This window comes from Capra hircus, chromosome 22, assembly GCF_001704415.2.
Source record: "Capra hircus breed San Clemente chromosome 22, ASM170441v1, whole genome shotgun sequence".
In the NCBI taxonomy this organism is placed as follows: domain Eukaryota; kingdom Metazoa; phylum Chordata; class Mammalia; order Artiodactyla; family Bovidae; genus Capra; species Capra hircus.
The window spans coordinates 46,036,371-46,058,272 of NC_030829.1; the positions used below are offsets into that span (position 1 = coordinate 46,036,371).

Genomic DNA, 21,902 nt, shown 5'->3' on the forward strand with positions numbered 1-21,902 from the left:
TTTCCTCTTTCTGGTGCCTGCCTAAAGCCATTTGGGACCTGCCCCTCTCACATTCCCCAGGCGAGTCAGAGATTAGGTAAGCTTCTCCATGCCTCAGCGCCGCCCCACCCCCAACTCCCAGTAGCTGAGGATGATCCGCGCCAGGACCTGGGAGGGTCCAAAGCCGGGTTCACTAATACTTTCTGGAGGCAGACGCTTAGATGATTAGTCTAGTCTTTCCCTTTCCTTTGGGCTTCCTGGTGGCTCAGACGGTAAATAGTCTGCCTGCAGTGCAGGAGAGCTGGGTTCGATCCCTGGGTTCGATCCCTGGGTAGGGAGGATCCCCTGGAGAAGGAAATGGCAACCCGTGCCTGGAAAATTCCAAGGAGGAGGAGTCTGGTGGGCTATCCTCCATGGAGTCACAAAGAGTCAGACCCTGAGCGACTTCACTTTCTTTCTTTCCCTTTCCTTCGGTAATAATGGAAACAGATTCCACTTATTGAACACTGAGGCAGGACAGCACTGTCATTCAGAAACAGACTCTGGAGCCAGAAGTTTGAACAGATCACTTGCCCCCACTGTGCCTCAGTTTCTCTTTCTGCGAAATGCTATTAATGAGAGCACACGTCTCATAAAGCTGCAGTGAGAATCTGAGAGCTACTGTGTAGAAGAGTGCCTTGTACACCCTAAGCATTCATAGGTGTAAGCTGTCCTCCATGGTTATCCTCACCAGCAGCAGCAGCTTATTATTATCCCCTCTCTCTTCTTTCATGTCAGACTCCTCTCAATAGCTTAAAATGTTAGGATTCAAACTCAAGCTTGCTTGACACAGATATGACCTCACATCGTTTTTGTTAGTACATAGGGTCTATGTTTTAAATGTGGTCATGAAATTCAACACAAGCCTAGCTGCCAAAAGAAGTAGGATGCTCCTTCCAAGAATTTCTCCACAGCTGGGCAGACACATGCTGCTTCTTCCTCGACTCTGCCTGTCTGGTGTTTTCAAGATCTTGACTTAAACTGCCCTCTGCTACATATGTGCAAACCCCATTGGCAGACGCGTGGGCACGTGGGATCTTGTGTAGCCTTCACAAAGACGCTTTGCATAGATTCCAGAATTCTCTAATCAAGGATGTGCAAATCCCTAGGAGAGAATGGTAACTTGGGTTTTCACAATCAAGCACATTGATAGTGAAGGAATTCATGTCTCAAATGTACCTTCTTTTCAAGCAGACAAGAGACCCAAATTAAACTCGCACAACCAGAGACCTCCTGGTGAAGCGTAAGAGCACTGACTTGCTAGACCTGCGGGAACTCTGAAGGCAGACACAGAATCCAGTTCTGGCAATCATATCAAGGTGAGGAACATGGCTGGGAAGCCGAAGACAAAGCAAGAAAAGGGCAAGGAAACAGAAAGCATCTGTCAAATCATTGTTAGTTAAAGGCGATATCAGCTCACGGAAAATTAACCTGGGCACAGGTGATGATGACTCGACAACTGGGGTACAGATGAGCCAAGTAATAAATCTCTTCAGGAAACCTGAAAAGGAGAAGTGCAGGTGTCAGCCTAGTGTTTAACGAGCAGAAGGCCAGCTTCCTGCATGTGGGGACTCCCAAGTAAGAACGAGCATCAAGTTTGCTTCCCATGTCAATTAAAATGTAAAAAAATGAAGGAAGGGATGGAGAAGCATGCTGACGACAGGGTCAAAACTTCTTGGAAAGAAACAAAAAGATGCAGTGAAGTCAAAATAAAGCAACTGATAGAGAGGGAAGAGAAAGCAAACTAATGGAATGCACCCTTTAAAATTACATGATACAGTTTAGCAACAGACATACATTAATAAGGTTATCTGAGGGTTGATAATGCCGAGAATAGTCCTAATAACAGCTACCACTCAGAATGCTCATAGTGTCTGAGCAACAATGTTGACACTTTTGTATCTTTCAATATAGTAACACCAGCATTCACAATAGTTCTCTCAGGTACTACTGCTATCATACTCATTTGACTGAGAAAAAAGAACCTATACCAAAATTGAGATGTAGAGCAAATAATGGTTTGCCTGAGACCCACAGCCAGCAAAGAGCAGAGGTGGGGCTTGAAACCAGGCAGGCAAATGCCTGACCTGCATTCCTCGGGACTGCACTAGCCTGCTTCTTGATAGGAGCAGGTTGAAAGGGTAGGACACGTATGTTAGGCGAGGTATGATCAAAAGACCCAGACGTGAATCCTGATGATGATGTCTAAAGAACAAGAAGATATAAAAGTATACCAGGTCACTGAGCTGACATGGCGTCAGGTCACCAGCACTCGGGAAAAGAGAATAGATGAAGAAACAGAGTTTGTTTTTTTTTTTTTCTTTAATCAAACAGCAAAGATTTTGTCTGCATTGGGGTTTAAAAGAGATAGCCCAGATGAAGAAGGAAATAGGGTAAATGTCTAAAACAGATATGATTCTTGCATTTTACAAGCAAGGAAAAATCTCAGAGATTTATGCTAGCTAAGTAATGTCCAGGTTGCAGAGGATATGAAGAGAGGAAAAGCAAGCAGCAAGGGGACCATGATGCTGGCTGCATTTCTGAAAGCACAGGAACCCAGCCTATGCACTTCAAATGGCTTTCCTCAACATCCCTCTGGGAAGCAAGACAGAGGGGGAGGTAGAAACAAGGCTGACTCAGTGATGGAGCTCAGAAAAGGGCCTCAGACAGGTCAGGGGGGCACAAGCAGAGACACCCTGCCTGCGCATGGAGGCTCCATATAGAAAGGGGAGAGCAAGGGTCCAGATTTGGACACCCGGGAAGTTAGGATTCAATTAAGGACAGTCTGCCTGGATTCACAAAAGATGGCGTGTCTAACAAATCTGATTTATGAGGCAGGAACAAGAAGAATGCTGGGGCTAAATCGTGGGCATGAGGAAAACTTTTGATACAGTCCTGAAGGCTGAAGCTGTCTGGGAAACAAGCATGTGTTACTAAAGTGTGGCCTGAAAAGGGGAAAGGCTGGGGTGGCCCTGGAAACAGGGTGGTCAACCAAAGAGGAGGAAAGTGGGTCTGCCAAGCCCTGGCTGACATCCTGACAGGTAAACTCTGGCCCTGGCTATGCAGCGGCCCCGCTAGGCTCTGGCCAGGCTCTCCTGAGGGTCGCAGGTCCCATCAATGGCACTCAGAAAGAGTCCAGATTGATTGGCTGCAGAAGGAACCAGAGCCCAAATGAGGATGGTTTTAGACTACACAAAGCAGGCAGGGCGGCTGGAAACCCATTTGCAAGTGGACCTACCGGCAGGAGAGTTATAAAACCCCAAATGCATACAAGGGCCCGTGGTCTCTGCATCCCTCTGACGGCCAGGTGTTCCTCTGGTGGGCCTCTCTTGACCAGCTCCCAGGCAGAGGAGGGTAAAATGCAGCGTCCTTCTTACCAGGCTTGAAATCAAATCGCTTACCACATCGTCGCGGTCCTCCCACTCCACTTCAGACAGGTCAACACTACTGTAGTTGGGTTTCCTCCGCTTTTTCCCTTCTTCGTACTGGCAGAAGAGGGAGAGAAAGAAAGCATATGACAAATGAAGAAAACATTTCCGTGAGACCACCGGCCAGGGCAACCTTCATCATCTGAATTCCTGGTTCATGCCTGAGGACTGTGAATGAAGGGTACCAGAGAGAAGCAGAGGGGCACTCCTGGGTTTTCAAGATCAGGAAAGCTGAACTGAGTCACTAGCAAACATGTGAGCTTCCCAGGTGGCACAGTGGTAAAGAATCTGCCTGCCAATGCAGGAGACGCAAGAGATGCAGGTTCAATCCCTGAGTCAGGAATATTCCCAGAGAAGGAAATGCCGACCCATTCCAGTGTTCTTGCCTGGAAAATCCCATGGACAGAGGAGCCTAGCAGGCTATAGTCCATGGGCTTGCAGAGTTGGACACCACTGAGCCGATGCCTGGAAAATCCCATGTGTGGAGGAGCCTGATAGGCTGCAGACCACGGGGTCCCTAAGAGTCGGACACGACTGAGCGACTTCACTTTCACTCTTCACTTTCATGCATTGGAGAAGGACATGGCAACCCACTCCAGTGTTCTTGCCTGGAGAATCCCAGGGACGGTGGAGCCTGGTGGGCTGCCATCTATGGGGTCGCACAGAGTCGGACACGACTGAAGCGACTTAGCAGCAGCAGCAGCAGCAGAGCCAATAGAGGGGGACTAAGTATACAAGCCAATTCTTTGTTTCACATGAATTTACCTGGTAGACTCCTTACCTATAAACATGCCAGGTGCAAGCAAAGTTTCCCCTCTCCTTGGACATTCTACGTGTGGAATGGAGCCTTTCTCGTCTAATCTAAAGCTTTTAGAGCGCACACCTTCCTGATACAGGATAGGGAATCTTACATAGTCTGTATTCTGATCTCCATATTTGGCCTCAGCATCCTGGTAACATTTCTCAAACACATGGAGCCTTCCGCTTGCTATCACACTGGCCATAGCAGTGCTGAGATAAGCAGGGCTACTTAACCCGAAGAGCATGGAGACTGGGGATCACTGCCAGGTTTAGTGGCCATTAGCACATCTCTCTGGAAAAGCTGATGAGTGCATTAATATCACAGGAAGTTTTTTGAGTTTTTTTTTTTTTTTCCCTCCTAAAGCGCTGGTGCTACAGTCACCTGGCAAGCCTACTATTTTATCAGACCGTCCTGTTGTCTGGATATTCCTGTGTCTTGGGACTTTAATGCTGTACTTATAATGTAGGAAAGTCTGCCCTCTGCTGCAGGCTCAGGATAAGCAACCCCTTTGCCAGTTCAAAAGATATGGCTGAGGGCATATTGGAAAAAATACATACGTATGTATAGCTTTTATTTTTCTTTTTTCCTTTTGTTTCTAAATTAGCCAGCTTTGGATTTAATGGGCAGGATTCTAATACAGCATCACTCTAGGTGTTTTAAGACTACCATTCTGGACACTGCTCAGTTACTATGGAGACAGGTGCTGAAGGCACTTAGTGTGGAGGAGAAAATCACCGCTGGTGTATGGGACCAACGAGGCCACACTGGCCCCGCGGTGGAATCTAGGAGAGAGAGGCCAGGCAGGGCAGATCTCCCATCACTGCAGGGCCAGATGGGACTCAGCAGTTTTCCTGCTAAGCTGTTTTCCCTCTGGGCTGCATTTCAGGAATGCGGGGCTATCCTGGGGTGTCCAGCCGTACCACCCAGGAAGGCTGCCTCAACTCGAAGGGGGAGTGGGCTCTGACCATATTGGGCCACCGCCCTTCTACCCCCTTCTCGCAGGTTTTCAATTAACAGACAGTCACGGTCAGGTTTATGACATCAGCTCCACTCCAGATGAAGAGGAAGGGAAGCGGTTCCCTCAGAAGCCGCTGTAAATGATAGCAGATTCACAGTTGGATCCTGTTATGGAAAGTTCACTATGTTTGGCCCTCGAGAGAGTCGGGCTGGGGCTGAGCGGGTGGAACAGGAAAGAGGGCAGCAGGGTGGTCGCCTCTTCTCAGGGTAAGGAGGTGGGATGCGGGAGGGGCACACGATGCTAAGAAGCCCTACAGTCAGACATTCTTGGACCTCTGTTACCTGTACTGATGGTCCCCAGGTTCCATATTGGTAAGAATAATTCCTGGGAGCCACCAGGCAGTCCAGAAGTTTCTGCAGCTCAGCGTCTGACCAATAAAGGGAAAATTTTAATGGTTTCTTGCGGAGTCTAATGCTAGGTATATACTGTCTTTTGGAGGAAGTTCTTCCATTGATCACGTCAAAATCCTCTTTTAATCACTTTGTCAACATACAATTATTGGACACCTAGCAAGCACAAGGTCCTAAGACTATAAGTAAAGTCAATTAAATGGTGCTTCATTCTTTCCCAAGGACTTGTTTGTGATTTATCACTCTTCATCTGCCTGCCTATAGTCAATTTACTCCCCACGGTGCCTACAGCAAGTTAAATAAGATCACATAGCGAGTATATCACATACCCCCAGCCCCTGACCAAATTTTCACAGCTAAGCCTCATGTTATTTCAACTGCCACTAAAGAAATTTTAGAAAGTGAAAGTCCCTCAGTCATGTCTGACTCTTTGCAACCCCATGGATTATACATGTCCATGTATACAGTCCATGGAATTCTCCAGGCCAGAATACTGGAGTTGGTAGCCTTTCCCTTCTCCTGTGGATCTTCCCAACGCAGGGATCGAACCCAGGTCTCCTGCAATGCAGGCGGATTCTTTACCAGCTGAGACACAAGGGAAGCAATTTTAAAAGACCACCATGGTCCTTCATCCTCAGAGAAAGTACATCCCTGTCTTTGGTAGAAGAGGTGAGCACAGTGGTTCTGCTGCTCACTGGGCATGTGACATGAAGTAAGGCACTCAGCTGCTCCAAGCTTCCTTCCTTCCTCGCTCAACTGCAAAATTATGAAAAATAGTAATACCTCCATAGCCAAGGTAGGCTGAGACAATTAACTAGGTACTGTATGTAAGGTGGCAAGCATGCTCCAAGTTCAGTATGGAATAAGCCTTTAATATGCATGTGGCTAGTGTAAGTCCTGAAAAAGTAAAAACCTTGGTGAAGACACGAGCTCACGGCATACAAATGCCTAATATGACATTTCCTTGACATGAAGGAGACCCACTGAATAATTTGTTGGGCTGCTGTTGTGCAGACATTAGGCAGGAAGATGTTTGTTGAAGATGATGGTGTCATATAGTCACCTGCTCTTCATGTGTAAGATACTTAATACTAAATACCAGGTTGGGACTCGAGACTCTTGGCAGGAAAGGTCATACCTGTGCTAAAGAACCCAAGCCCTTTTAGATGATACCTGGTGAAAGTGGAATCTACAGAGATGGATCCCAAGACTTTTGACCATTCCTAGATATCTTCTTTCATTGTTTTAATAAAACCACTCAAGAAACTCAGTACAATGCACTATTAGTATTCAGGAAACTAGCAGAGACTAGAGAGTGAGGGGAGGAAAGGTTTCCCAGCGTGCTGGCCTGAAAGTCATCACATTCCAGCAAGTCTCTAATTTAACTGCATTGAAAGAAACAGACGGGACCAGGGATATACCCTTTGGAATGCTCCTCTACAATGTCTGCTAAACCAGTGAAGTAGGTATGAAACAGTCAATACTTTCTTCTTGAGTCTTTATTAATGGGTGAGTCTCTTAACATACAAACAGAAATCCATACAGTAGTGTCGCAGAGTGACTACTTTGAGTAACAAAAGAAAAGTCAACGGGCTGTTGCATAGATAAAACAGGTCAAAGACAATGAGTAAACTTCAGAATGATGACCCTAAATCCACTTTCTCTTTTCTCTTGGTAAAAGAATGCTGGATTCCCTGGTGGTCCAGTGGTTAAGAATCCAGCTTGCAATGCTGGAAGTACCAGTTTGATCCCTGGTCCAGGAAGATCCCATATACTGCGAGGCAACCAAGCCTGGGCACCACAACTACTGAGCTCATGCGCTAGAGCCCAAGAGTGACAGCTACTGAGCCCAACAACTCCTGAAGCCCATGCAACTCGAGCTCACGCTCAGCAACAAGGGAAGCCACCAGAACAAGAAGCCCCTGCACTGCACCCAGAGAGCAGCCCCCAACTGCCACAACCAGAGAGAGTCCGCACAACAAAGGCCCAGTGTAGCCAAAAACACAGATACATGAATACTTTTAAAAGTTAAAAAAAAAAAAAGAAAAACCTTATTACTCAGCTAGAGAATAGACCTCCATTAGGAAGACACCTGAGCCGTGGACCACCACCACTCATCCCCCACATATTTCAGGGAAATCTCTTTGGTTTTCCCTACAGGGAATCCCCATGGACCTCACACTCAGGAAATGCAGTTCCCGTGATGGCAAGACCATCCTGGTTCAGAGGGAAGCCAATGAATGACCTGAGTATGTGAAGGAGACCCACAACTCTCCAGGACATGGTGAGTAGCTCAGGATTGGGGACATAACTCATACCAACCCAAATGAGACTCAATCTGGATGCTTTCTTGGATTTATCTGGAAAAAGTAGCTCTCTGTCTACTACATCACTAAGGCAGGAGGGGAACTTGAGCTCCTGGCAGCCAGCTCTGCCACTGCTTGGAGAGAGCCTTCCCGAGAAGGAAGCCAGTGCAGGGAAGGCAGAGAAAAGACATGAAGAGAGTGCTGAAAGCACGGTGTACGTGCCTGGATCAAGCTTCACCTGCAACCTTTATACTCTTGGGTGTTTCATGTACCAACACATTCTCTCCGCATTACCCTCCTTCTCTTTTTAAAGATTTTTTTTTTAAGCTGTCTTAGGTTTCAAGCGTAAGTAGTCATCAGTTTCAACCTGTATATATTTAGTGTCTTTTTTTTTTTTTAATGAACCATCTTTTTAAAGTACATTTTAAATGAAGTGTTCACAAACTCTGGTACTTTAATGACTATTTAGAAACTTGTGATTTGTAAAACACCTCACTGCTAATCAAGATAGTCCACTGTGTTTGAGCATGGCTGACCCTCTGTACCTGCTTTTCCTGAGAGGACATATGTGTGGCCATGGAATCTGAGGGCAACTGATAAAGCACTAAACCCTCAAACCTCTGACTCCCAGGTCCGATCTCCCCTCTCCCTTGGGATCTGGCCTGGGATGGATCCCAGGTCCCCCAGCCCACTCCTTCTTCCCCTTCGTGAGGATCTCGTTACTGGGGCTGAAGCATCGGATATGGCATTTGTTAGTGTATCTATAAACTGTAACTTCCTTTGAAAATGTGATTAACGAATTGCAAACGGTTTCCAAAGGTTTATAAACAGATACTTTGAGAGCCACGGGTAGGTTTGTAGTTTTTGGTGCCTGTTTTATGAAAAAAATATGTGGGGGAGAATTTAATAAGGAAAGATATTCTGTGCTATGAAATACTTTGAGGTGGAGTTTCAAATAAAGGCCAGATGTGGTGAACACACCAAACCAGCCTGTGGCCTAGAAGGACGGGGAAAGAAGGGCACCCATCTGAGGAGCCAGCCAGAACCATCAGGGGTCTGCCGTAAGTTCCAGAACCTTCCTGGCTGCGTTGAACTGTCTGGATGTGAGTGCCCCTTTGTGTTAGTGCAGATAGGCTGCGGAAGATTGGCTAAGGTGATGGCCATGTTCGTGTGGGTCTGAACGAAACAAGAATGCCTTTGCTTTTCTGTGTTCTTTTGGGAAAGACTAAAGGAAGTCAGTTACACACATCCATGCAGCCTTTGTGAAACAAATATTATGTGTGCTAATAATTGATAAACAGTTCGTGCTGCTCCACGCTGCCAACAGGAAGGAAGGAGATGGGGGTGAGAGGCCCATAACTGGAGAGGAAGAAGCCTTGCCCAAAGCTGTGCCATCTGGAGAAGGAGTGTGGCCAGGGCCTGGGAGCCAGCCTTGTCTGGGAAAATGTTTCTCTCTGGAGGCAGTCATGGTCCTCAGCTGGTGGATACCTTCACCACCTCCTCTGAGGCCCTGGGTTTCCTCTTGCCTTAGAGGCTAAGTGGCCGTTTGAGAAGGAACAGCGACACGCCTTTCTCTCCTCCACGTACGAGAGAGGATGACCCAGCGGCCACTGGGCACTTCACTCCTTCACTCCTCATTCATTCATTTGTCCATTCACATACCCAAAACTACTGTTCAGTTCAGTTCAGTCACTCAGTCATGTCCGACTCTTTGTGACCCCATGAACCGCAGCACGCCAGGCCTCCCTGTCCATCACCAACTGCCAGAGTCCACACAAACCCATGTCCATTGAGTCAGTGATACCATTCAACCATCTCATCCTCTGTCATCCCCTTCTCCTCCCACCCTCAATCTTTCCCAGTATCAGGGTCTTTTCAAAATACTGTTGGACATTGATTATTCATCAGGCCTCGAGCCAGGCCCAGGTGAGCCTTAGGAAAGAACTCAGTCAGAAGCTGTCTGTGAAGGATCACCCTCTGCTCTCCAATTGCAGGTCACAATTCACCAGGCAAGTTAGGAGAACAGGGAAAAGTCAGGGCCCCAGAGGGAGACTGTGGTTTGAACCAGGTCTGCACCTATAGGCTGTGTGCCCAGGGCTGGCCTGCATTTCTCCCAGCACACCGTGCTCCTTTGCAGGATGGAGGTAAGATCATTCAACACATGGGGCTGCCATGACGAACAAATGGGCATAGATACGGTTGAGCACAGCAAACATCCTGACAAGCAGAGTTGGGACAACACGCCACTGGGTCAGCAGTGGGAAGTGCTCATGAGACAGGGGAGCCCACCTCATCACGCCTGTCCCTAGAGACGACCTTCACAGGGTAAAATGGTTCTTCACAGTTTAGTGAAAGTCGCTCAGTTGTGTCCAACTCTTTGCAACCCCATGGACTGTATAGAATTCTCCAGTCCAGAATATTGGAGTGGGTAGCCTTTCTCTTTTACAAGGAATCTTCCCAACCCAGCGATCAAACCCAGGTCTCTCTCACTGCAGGTGGATTCTTTACCATCTGACCCACCAGGGAAGCCCCTTCACAGTATGGCTGTTTACCAATTTTTCTAGTCCTTTAAAGAGGCAGTTCAGCCTGGCTTCGGGGCCCATTCTTCCCGAGGTCAAAAGGAAGGGTCTCACACAAGGACGTGGTCCCAAGGGCAGGTGGCCAGGGGGGCCTGTGACAGAGTGACGGTCTCTCCCCCTAGAATTTGCAAACCAAGGTTTCTTACCGTCATAGCAGATCCTGCCCCAGAGGAGGTGTCCCCAGGGAAAGGGAGTTCCAGGGGTCTATACAGTCCCTGCTGAATGGGCTACAGTCTAAACAGAGCATTTTTTGAGCACCCACCCACCCCCACCCCCTGCTGACTCGCCCTGGTTATACATGTAACAACAGTTCATTGTAGAAATTTGAAAATAATGAAAAGTGTAAGAAATGAAAAAAGATTGTCCTCACTACCACAAGCCAGGAATCACCAGGGGACACTCTATTACCTTTCCCAAAGGACAAGTATTTTGACGCGGTTACTGTTTTCAGTTTCCTAAGTTCATTGTTTCTCCAACAAGAATTTATAAAATGTAGCAACCAATCTGTTATGCTTTCCAAGTGACTGCGTTCAGGAAAAACAAAAACAAAAACAAATTTGTTTCTTTTCTGCTGGCTAGCTTCCCTCTCAACTCCCTATCATTCTTCTTGAAGAGGGCATGTTTCCTGGGCCAGGTATGGTGCTGAGTGCTATACCTATCTCCTGCTAATTCTCACAGCTCCACGGGAGGAGTAACACAGAGACCAGGCATGCTGGTCATACAGTGGCAAGGCTAACCGGCAGGGAGACAGGGACTCCTCCCCAACTCTTCACCACCCTCTGCACTGCCTTCCTTACGTGCTCCCTTCTCACCAACTCCGGGCAGCCACTGACAGGACTTCATGTAGCTGGCACGTGAACGGCTGCAGAACCGCCTTGGGAGTCCAATCCCATGGGCCATGCATGTCTCTGTTAACAGCCGACTCACAGGGGCTGCCTTGAAACTAACAGTGATGGCCATGGGTGTGAGAATCAGCTTTAGGTTAAGAACAAGTACAATATCATGCCACATGTCCAATGTATGATATCATATTCACATGATGCCTAACAAGCAATATCCAACTCAAGGCCTCAGAGAAGGTGGTAGTACCTGATGGTATTGATAAAGGATTTCCATCAGAAGTGTGACCCTTTGGTTGTACAATCACACAACAGCTCAGAGAAGACACATGGTTGGATGTCATAGGCCCTATGGCAGAAGAGAAATTCCAATGAGCGTGTTCAGAGCTGAACTCCTTCATGTTCCTGGGAAGATGAGACAACCAGATATACCGAGGGAAACAGGGCCACGGGGGTGAGTAAAGGCAGTCAGAGAGTGCGAGAGAGGCAACAAGGGCATGTTGAGACAACAAGCTTTTCCCTTTTCCTAAAAGGTACCCTGCTCTTATTAATTAATGTTTTTAAGTGTCTCAAAGATGAAAAGTTCTACTTGCTCTTCTAGTGTGATTACAAAATCCTTTTGATCACTCTAAAACTGTAACAGCACTGGTTTTTTTTTTTTTTTTTAAAAACAACAATTAGCCGGCCGCTTTGAAAACCCAGCTGACCTTTATCTTTAGTGTCCTCTGAATCACTGGGAATGAGTCACATGCTGTGTGTGGGGAGGAAGTAGCCAGCCCCACCATCATCGCTTCTGCAGGTCAAATGTGGCTGACTACCCAGTGGGCTGGATTTAAATTCTCCTTATCAAAAAGCCAGGCTGTCTTGTAATAGTTAAGTTAGTCATAAAAATGAACATCATGCTGAGTGGTTGGAGCAGGAAGAACATTTGTGCCAGCAAAGGAACAGGGACTAGGGGACTCTGATGGAAAACAGAGAGGTATCTTCAGGTCCGCTGACTCAGGTGAGAGGGTGATGCTGAGGAAAGACCACCTCTCCACAGAGAAGAAAGAAGGGTGTACATGAAGGCTACACACAAGATAAAGATGCATGTGGGAACCTAGAAGATGGCTAATCTGATAGGTTAGGACATTTCTGAGACAATGCTCTCAGAAAGCTTCCTGGCCAAAGGTTAGATGTAAGGCAGGCTTAACAATGAATTTCAAAATTCAGAAAGACTTGCACTGAATTCTTGAGCATGGAAACGTGCCATACCCCAAACCTGATTTTATATAAAGACTTCAGAGACCACTGAGTAATTAGGAGATAACATCTAGGGTAAGAAGAGGACCTCTATAATTTGAGAATATGTCTGTGGCTTTTGACAAGCAACTTTTTTTTTTTTTTTTTTGGCATTTACAGAACTTTATTTGGCATTATTCCTTTGAGAAGTTAATTACATATCAAAAGACTCTTGGGTATGTGGAACCTGTCAGACCATTTTGAACATGGGGTACAATTAGGCACTGCGAATTAATTCCAGTTTCAAAACAGCAAAGACAATGAATTTCCTTATTCACTCAAGTAATATCACGAATTGGTATCAAGCAGTGCTGCAATGCAGTGAGGTGTCAGTCTTAAATGATGCTACGGCTCACCACTCACCATGGGGTGAGCTCTCTGTGCCGCTGGCTTGTCTGCTTCCTCTGTAACATTCCTAGTGTCTGCAACCAGCTCAGTCACCGTGGAAAAAACCCTAGTCTCATCCCTTGTTGGAGGGATGTATTCAGAACAGATATCTTTCATTTTCAAGGTCTTTGTGTTTATTGACATGAAGGAAAATATTCTGCAAGTGAAGTAAAAAGGAGACACAAGAGAGGGAAAGGAATCGTTCCTCCCAAGCTAGCTGCCATTACTGTTGCCTCGGGTATATGCCTTATGCAAGCAATGGCATCATCCTATGTCACACTGCTGAGCCTTCATCGTACGTGCATGTGTGAATGTTTGTGTGTAATTTGGGGAGCTGCTTGGCAGGGGAGCTTTATTTTGTTTTTGCTTTTTTTTTTTTTTCTGCTAGATTTTGAAGGATACTTGTGAAGAAGGAAAAGACATGTAGAAATCCATTTCTGTGGCCACATCTTCCATGGAAGTTTCTCTGATCCTTCCAGCTAGAGTCTCTCTTCTCACTCAGGAGGGCTCCTGTTCTGCACTTCCCTGAGGACACAGCACTTTGCAGCATTAAATGCATGTGACCATCTTTTCCACTTACCTCCTCTCTATCTTAGCCATGTCCTAACACCAAATTCTGGAGAAGGCAATGGCACCCCACTCCAGTACTCTTGCCTGGAAAATCCCATGGATGGAGGAGCCTGGTGGGCTGCAGTCCATGGGGTCGCTAAGAGTCAGACACAACTGAGCGACTTCACTTTCACTTTTCACTTTCTTGCACTGGAGAAGGAAATGGCACCCCACTCCAGTGTTCTTGCCTGGAGAATCCCAGGGACGGGGGAGCCCGGTGGGCTGTCGTCTATGGGGTTGCACAGAGTTGGACATGACTGAAGTGACTTAGCAGCAGCAACACCAAATTCAATAGTCTCATCCACCACTGGTCCACCCAGCCCACTGGACTGGTGACTGAGCAAAATGTTTAGTTTTAATTTTTTTGTATGTGATTCTCAATTATACTGACATATATTTTTAAAAGTGTTTCTGGATGTATGGTGGTTTGAATAGGCCCAACAGACCTCTAATGTTGTTCATAACTTATAGGAAAACCAAAGGTCCCCCGTAAGGCTGACTAAGTCCTCTCATATTTGCCTGTGATCATGGAGACAAGGGTAAAGGCTGGAATAGACGATTATAATAGAGGAAGAGGCCAGTGGGCCAGGCAAAGCAGCCAGATTCATCCACTGCTTCTAGCGAGTGTCTCCTAGAACTGCGGGCATCTTCCTATCCCTCTCATGTTCAGCTTGGTGCCGGTCACCACGATACCTCCCCCTTAATGACGGTGCATCTCTCCCAAGCACCCCTGCCTGGATGGACTCCATTGTTCAGTACATTTTCCCAAGTCCAGCCAGGGAGGCTCATCTGTAACCCTACATAGTACCATTCAGCCTTCAATCCTTGTCACGTCTCATGCCCTGCAGGACGATGTTCAACATTCCAGAGTGCCAGACATCCCCATCACACCGCCTCTGCTTGCTCCTCTGGCCTCTCACTCTGTACTCTCCAGCTAGACTGTGCTGACTCCTAAAAGCGTCATTGTCATTCCTGCCATCAGGCCTCTGCACATGCCACTCCACCTGCTCCCAATACACTCCAACCAAACTCAGAGTCCAGTGGTCATTCAGCACCCAGCCAAGACATCAGCTCCTCTGGAAAGTCACACTGGCCTGGCTCCAAGGGATTTTCCAGGCAAAAGTACTGGAGTGGGTTGCCATTGAGTACATCATGTGAAATGCTGGGCTGGATGAAACACAAGCTGGAATCAAGATTGCTGGGAGAAATATCAATCACCTCAGATACGCAGATGACACCACCCTTATGGCAGAAAGGGAAGAGGAACTAAAAAGTCTCTCAATGAAGGTGAAAGAGGAGAGTGAAAAAGTTGGCTTAAAACTCAGCATTCAAAAAAGGAAGATCATGGCATCTGCTCCCATCCCTTCATGCCAAATAGATGGGGAAACAATGGAAATAGTGTCACTGCAGATGGTGACTGCAGCAACAAAATTAAAGGACGCTTGCTCCTTGGAAGAAAAGCTGTGACCAACCTAGACAGCATATGGAAAAGCAGAGACATTACTCTGCCAACAGAGGTCCATCTGGTCAAAGCTATGGTCTTTCCAGTAGTCACGTATGGATGTGAGAGCTGGACTATAAAGAAAGCTGAGCACCGCAGAATTGATGCTTTTGAAGTGTGGTGTTGGAGAAGACTCTTGAGGGTCCCCTGGACTGCAAAGAGATCAAACCAGTCCATTAAAGGAAATCAGTCCTGAATATTCACTGGAAGGACTGATGTTGAAGCTGAAGCTCCAATGCTTTTGCCACCTGTTGCAAAGAGCTGAATCAATAGAAAAGACCCTGATGCTGGGGAAGAGTGAAGGCAAGAAGAGAAGGGGATGGCAGAGGATGAGATCATTGGATGGCTCACTGACTCAATGGAAATGAGTTTCAGCAAGCTCTGGGGGACGGTAAAGGACAGAGAAGCCTAGCATGGTATAGGCCATGGTGTCACAAAGAGTCAGACATGACTGAGCAACTGGACAACTTATTCAGCATCAAACCTGCAATGCCTAAGAGAGTACTCATCAAAGAGTAGATTCTTCATGAATATTTGAGGAATGAGTAAACAGAGTGAATGAGCAAATTATAATGGGTCTTTACTTAATAAGCATGTATAACACCTACCATATGCCTGGCCTATTCTAGGTATTTTGTGAACATGAACTCAGTTAATCCTCATAGTAATTCCATGCAGTAGACACTATTTTTGTCCTCATTTTTCAGTGGAGGAAACTGAATGGAAGGAGGTTGAGTAACTTGTCCACGGTCACACAGCTGACAGCAGCAGAGCTGAAGTTGACCCTGGACACAAAGCCTCAGGCATTATTCTGCTCCATGGAGAAGTGTGTACCAGTGAACCTCCCATATATAAACCTGAGGTTGCTGCTGGGTGCCTGCCTGGGATGTGTCCTTCTAGGGCACAGTAAGTTGATGATGGCAAAGTGACCTGTGGCTGTCCTCAACCAGCTCCCTGGAACTCCACCTTGAGTAGAGCTGAGTTTCAAATTATTACCTCTCAAAGGAAACTTTCCATGAAATATATATGAAAGTACTATTTATACTTGTATTTGAACTTGGAAGAAATAGGTATTAGTTAAAGGCATCCAATCCACAGTATTCTCAAACTTGCTGCAGTACTGGGAGTCAAATAAACAGCTTTACCTGTCCCAGTCACACCCAGACTCTCTTCCTGGAGCGTAGGAAGAAACTTGGAAACTCCAGAGGAGGCTATTTGGGGCAAGGAGCAGGCAGCTGAGAGAAATAGAATATTTCAACTGATTCTAATACCCAGGATATACTTCTGAAATCTCTATGGTTCTATGTTGGGGAGAGGGGACAGTACTCCGTGTATAATGCCTGTCAGCTTCTGAATGTCCCAGATAAAGGATTTTTCTCCTCTTTCCTCTGTTTATCCTTCCCAATCCCAGGAAATTAAGCCTGTCTCACTGGGCACTTCTTTCTTTTGGGGTACATTTCTGCCAAGTGGGGTCCTTGTTTATTTAAATCTGCCTTGAGCATTCCTAGCAGAGGGTTCTTCGGGCTTTTGATTTAATTTGGAGTGAGTGTGTGTGAGTGTCTGTGTGTGTGTGTGTGTGTGTTCCTTTCAGACATGTCCTAAATTTGTCTCCTGCGGAGTCTGGCCTCTGCTGTGCCTGTGGTAAGTTGTGTGCCTCTATCTGTGGGATGTTGGTTTTGTAGTCACTGGGTCCAAAAAGAAGCCATTGTGACAATGATGAATGTCCCCTGACTTGCTCCGCAGGTGGTCTCTGTCCTTCCAGGGACAGACAGACACACAAAGCATCAAATTTCAGACTTGAACCCAGAGCTCCCTGGGGCGTGGCTGGCAGGCCAGCCTGTCATTTGGGATTTCTGGCCCTGGCCAGCTGAGGCACAAAAGCACTCGATCTTACGAAATCCCCAGCCACAAGCCAAAGAAATGCCAGCTATTGGTATGTTTGTGGGAGTGGGGGTGGGGTCACCCAGGTCCTGTCCCAAAGAGAAAGGGGTAAGTGAGAATAACGATCAGCAAAAGCCCTGACAGGCTTAGCCAAACTGAATATCTCAAATGCATTCGTGTTTCCCTTTGCCCTGAAAACATCCACAGAGTACATGGAAATGGCAGCTGGGAGGTGTTCAGAAACACACGTGGCCTGTCACATGATTATAAAAGTTGAGTGAAGCGCGTAATGGTCTGGGCACCTCCTCAAAGAAGGGCAATGGTCAGTTCGGGGGTGTGGTGGGGAGTAAATGGTTGTGCCCCAAAGCCCATGCTCTCAACCTTTTTATTTGCATTCTTTGCGTCTTATCATTTAGGATTATGTAAAAATGACAGCTGCTTATAATTATTTGGAGGTTTGAGTTGCAATAATTAAAAACATCTGCCTTTATCTTACCGCTACCAGACTTAACCCCTCAAGGTTGGGTCTACTGAACTTCAAAGAGGGAAGCAAAAAATAAAAGAAAACTCCACACATTACTAACAAATTTCTAGTGATTCATTTAAATGTATAACCAGCTATTCCAACAGCCTTCAAACCTTTAATTATCTTTTAAATATATATAATTTGGGACTGCTAATTAGATAGCAATTTAATGCTCTCATGGGGATTCAGATGCACTGTCTTTCTAAAATGTAAACTCGCCGAGGCATCATCATTGGCATTCAAATGACTGAATTCTTCAGTTATTCAAATGAGTGTGGGCACTTACACTGTTGAATCATTTGAATATTCTGCAGTCAGCTCAAGCTGCAGGTTTTACAGGGCTCCTCAGTACATTGAGGGTAAGGCTAGGTTTCTCCCAGTCCAACTCTCTGGAGAGAAACCAGTCTGACTCCTCCCCGGGGAAGCCTAACCTCACTCACCAGCCCAGTCTGGCCTTCTCTTGGATGCAGAGGGCTCTGTTTGCCTGTTTTAAGGAGGAACAAACTTTCCTGGAATTTACAGTTATAAAAGCTTTAATGCTCACTTCCCAGCATTCTTTATGCTGGCCCGCCTGCTATTGTCTGGACAGTTAACATTTTAATTAATAACTCGCTCCCTACAACAGGCTGTTGCAGATGGAGGAGGTGAGGGTTTCACTCTGCTTTGAGCTTCCACTTCCTGTGTATTCCTACCCCCATGGAGATGGTCCTTTAAATTATATAAAGATGTGCATCACATGGAGAGAAGCAATTGATCAATTAGATGACACTGGACAATGATGGAAGCCAGCTCTCCCATCTCAGCCTCACAATGTGGCTAGGCTTTGCATTCCTGAGTCCAGGCTAGTAGCTAGCAGCTGACACTCATTTCCCCCATGAGGGGAAGGAGGTGCAGACAAATCTATAGGAATTTTTAAGAGATCATTATTCAACACATTGCCTGTAATTACATTTTGATGAGCCTTTTATTGCTAATTCATCATCCAAGATGGGGCACTCTAGATATGAAATTAATCTAGTAAAACAAAGGTCACAGTGTGTCCAGTGTAAAGAAAAGCTCTGTCCTCATCAAATCCTTTTGCCAAACAATAAAGCAGCAGAGAATCCTATCTCTAAACCAAATTCCCTTAAAGTGCCTTCTCCATTATTAACAGCATAAAGCCAACACTCCCTGGTGCTTCTCAGTGCAAGCAGGCTGATGTGAGGTGAATACATGCGCAGCTCCCTGAAACAGAATGGGAAATGTGCCTGATCCCAACACTTTAAAGCAAAGGTCTATATGCACACAGAACTGTATCTGAAGCAAATCTATTTTTGCAGAGATGTACCAGTCCACTGGGATCGTGGCGAGACTTTCCTCTGAAGTAGATCCTAAGGCCAGGATTTAAGGGCAAAGTTTTTACTTTGCCAGGAAATGCTGTAGGAACACAGCAAAGTGACCGAGAGACAGAGACCACAAGCAGGCAGCCAACACAAGCTGCATCACGGAGCATGTGGGCACGCTGGGCACCGCAAGCTGAATCCCACTGCAGGGGTCCGGGAGCCACTGTGCAGCAGGTGCCTGCAGGGAGCCCACCGGGAGCTGGGAGTGCTCATCAGTTTTTGGTGGAAGGATGCTGATTCCCCGGCACCCCTTGCCCACTGTGCGCTTGAAAGGAGTGAGTTCCAGAAGTCACAGAAAGTCTTCACTAGGGTTTTGGCAGCTGCAAGCCAGGCTGGAACCCACGGAGGTGAGGGCTGAGGGGGCCTGGGTGGGCCATCCACAGAACTACTTCACTAAGCATGTTTCCAAACAGGAATTTACCAACAAAACCTCAAGGCACTTTGCCTTGGTCTTTGGAATTCTGTTCTGAATCTACTCACAGATTCCAGACACATCTTAAGTCTCCCCGTGCCTCAGGGTCTTTGCATACATGGTTCCCTCAGCCTAAACTAGTCTCTATTATCTTGGCACAGCAAGTTCTTTTCCCCCCTCAGGGCTATAGGGTTCAGCTTAAAAAAGAAGGGTTCCCCTTGACCATTCAACTAAAAGCAGGGCATGTCCCTAGCCTATTGTCTCAGATCCTTCCTTCCTTTGGAGAAGTTATCCAAAATGGGCTAATACTCTTTATTTGCTTACTTATGAGCCTAAAACCAACATACCGTATCCATGACCCCATGAAGGGGGAGTTGTGCCGGCTTTGCTTTTATCCCTCGATCTCCAGCATATAAAGGAGTGCCTGGCACAGAAGAGGTGTTCGGTAACACATGCCAGATGAGAGAAGGAAAGGTGAGAGGGAAGGTGGGCTCCAGCAACGCAAGAAGGAGCAAGCTGCACCTCTCGTGTCTGAAGGGTCTTCTGTTGTTTCCACATGTGCTGGATTGGATCACAGCCTGTGGGCTGAGGCTTACAGGCTGCAGACTAGCTCCCTGCAGAGTTCTTGAGCCACCCCTGTCACAGCTAGACACCACGTCCTTTTACAAATTCTTTCTTGCCAGTATTCCCACTCTGGTGCTTAATAATATACTGCGGCATTGTGTAATCAATTACCTATCTGTGGGTCTTCTCTCCTGTTTATTATTCCACTTCCTCTTCTAGGTATTTTACCAGGCCCTGGACATGCAAGGGTGGGATTAGTGTATTCAGGCCCTTGCAGTGCGTGAGGGGACAGGCGTGTCGAGGGAGTTCTGTGATGTAGCATGGAGCCCAAATTCAAAGACCTGTGCAGGAAGTCTGGTGGGACGAGGGCATAGGGTGGTGTGGGGAGGAGGGTTTCAGGGGTGGGAGTGGGAGACAGGGAGGGAGGACAGACTGTGTGCTCCCTGAGAGCAGGGCTCAGAGCCACCCCAGCAACGGCTCCCAGCCTTGGGGATCCACAACTGCATCAGCCAGGCTGCTCTGCTTGTAAGCAACAGATACCAATTCTTAATCACTTGAGCAAAAGAGGAATTTAATAAAAGCGTATATGGAAGCTCTCAGTTCCCACCACAATGTGAGATTAATGAATATGAGTAAATGAATAAATAAATAAAGGACAGGATGGAGGGCCTTTTCCTCTTGCCTTTTGTTTTTCTTCCTTCCTCCCTCTATCTTTTTCCTTTTAATTCTTCCTCTTTTCTTCCATTCTTCCTTCACCCCTTTCTTCTTTTTCCTTTATTTATTTCCCCCCCCGCCCCCCCCCCCTGCCTTTTTTTTTCTAGTAAACACTCAAGAGAAACAAACCTTCCATCTACTCTTACCTTTGTATCAGTCAGGACCCCAGCAGGAAGCATATGGCACGGTCAAGCTGGCTAATTAAGGAAGTTTTCATAAAGAACCTATTGTACCAGCGGGGCAGGTGTAGGGAACTATAAGAAATGGTGTAGTACCCTGGAGTCACAAGCAGGGGGGCCCTTCTCTTCCACTCTGCATGAAGGGAGAGAGGAAGGAACAATCACAGCAGCCCACAGAGAACAAAAGGCTACTGTGGCTTTCGACTGGGTGCAGCCAGTGCCAGGGGACACGGGGCTGAATATACAGTCCCCTGCACTCTCCTCTCATTTCTTCTGGGTGTGAGTCCCCACCAGCTAAACTCCATCCAAGGCCAAGATCAAAGATGCCACCCTGAGTGCCATGCAGGTGGTGTGCAGGAGCAGACAGCAGAAGCCAAGGGAGGCCCAGCAGCCCAACTCTCATTTTATAAAAGAACCTTATAACTCTGCTTTGGAACTAAGGAAGTCTGTTCAATTGAGTAGGTTTAACTTGATGAAAAATGACACTGTTCATAGTTGTCTTTTTTTTTTTTTTCCTCTGAAGACTGATTCAAATTTGCTTTCTGACTGACACAGTACTTGGCCTAGGCATCAGTTAATCTCTCTAAAACAAGAACTAACACACGGGATACTATGAAGACTTAATGAGGCAAAACACACAAAGATGATAAGCACATAGCATGGTTCTTAAAACTTTAAGTAACAGCTGCACTGTCACTGCTAACCCACTCTCTGCTAAATCCTATCTATGCCCTAGGTGCCCTTGTACACACCCGGGCACAGAACTTGGGGACCAAGCGGCTACAGAGTTCTTGAGGTTTGCAGGACAGAAAGGCAGGCACCCCTCTAACCTGCTTCATCCTGAAGCTCACGAGATGTAAGCATTCCTTGCTCAGGGCTTCCACTCAAGTGTCCAGACTGGGGCGGCTCCAACCGTTGCTCTCAACATTTCATCAAGAGAAAAGCATGTGAGGCTCTGTTTTCTCTTTCACCAAACGATGTATTTCAAAAATACCAGGCTCGCTCCATGGGGGTCACACAGTCTTGTTTATTTTTTCTCTAAGAACACACTCCTCTGAGCAGATACATTTACTAAGCATCCGATGATTCTTTCTTTTAAAATAAAACGGGATGGATTCAGACCCGA

The 21,902-nt window shown here is 46.6% G+C and overlaps 1 protein-coding gene across 2 annotated transcripts in view; it reads right to left on the reverse strand.

The window, feature by feature from the left end:
• Positions 1 to 21,902, reverse strand: part of CACNA2D3 (calcium voltage-gated channel auxiliary subunit alpha2delta 3) — an 870,293-nt gene that overhangs the window by 171,786 nt on the left and 676,605 nt on the right. For both annotated transcript variants that reach the window (XM_018038437.1, XM_018038438.1), the window contains exon 18: positions 3,420 to 3,503. In XM_018038437.1, coding sequence (XP_017893926.1) covers positions 3,420 to 3,503 — 84 coding nt within the window. The remainder of the gene's footprint in view (positions 1 to 3,419; positions 3,504 to 21,902) is intronic.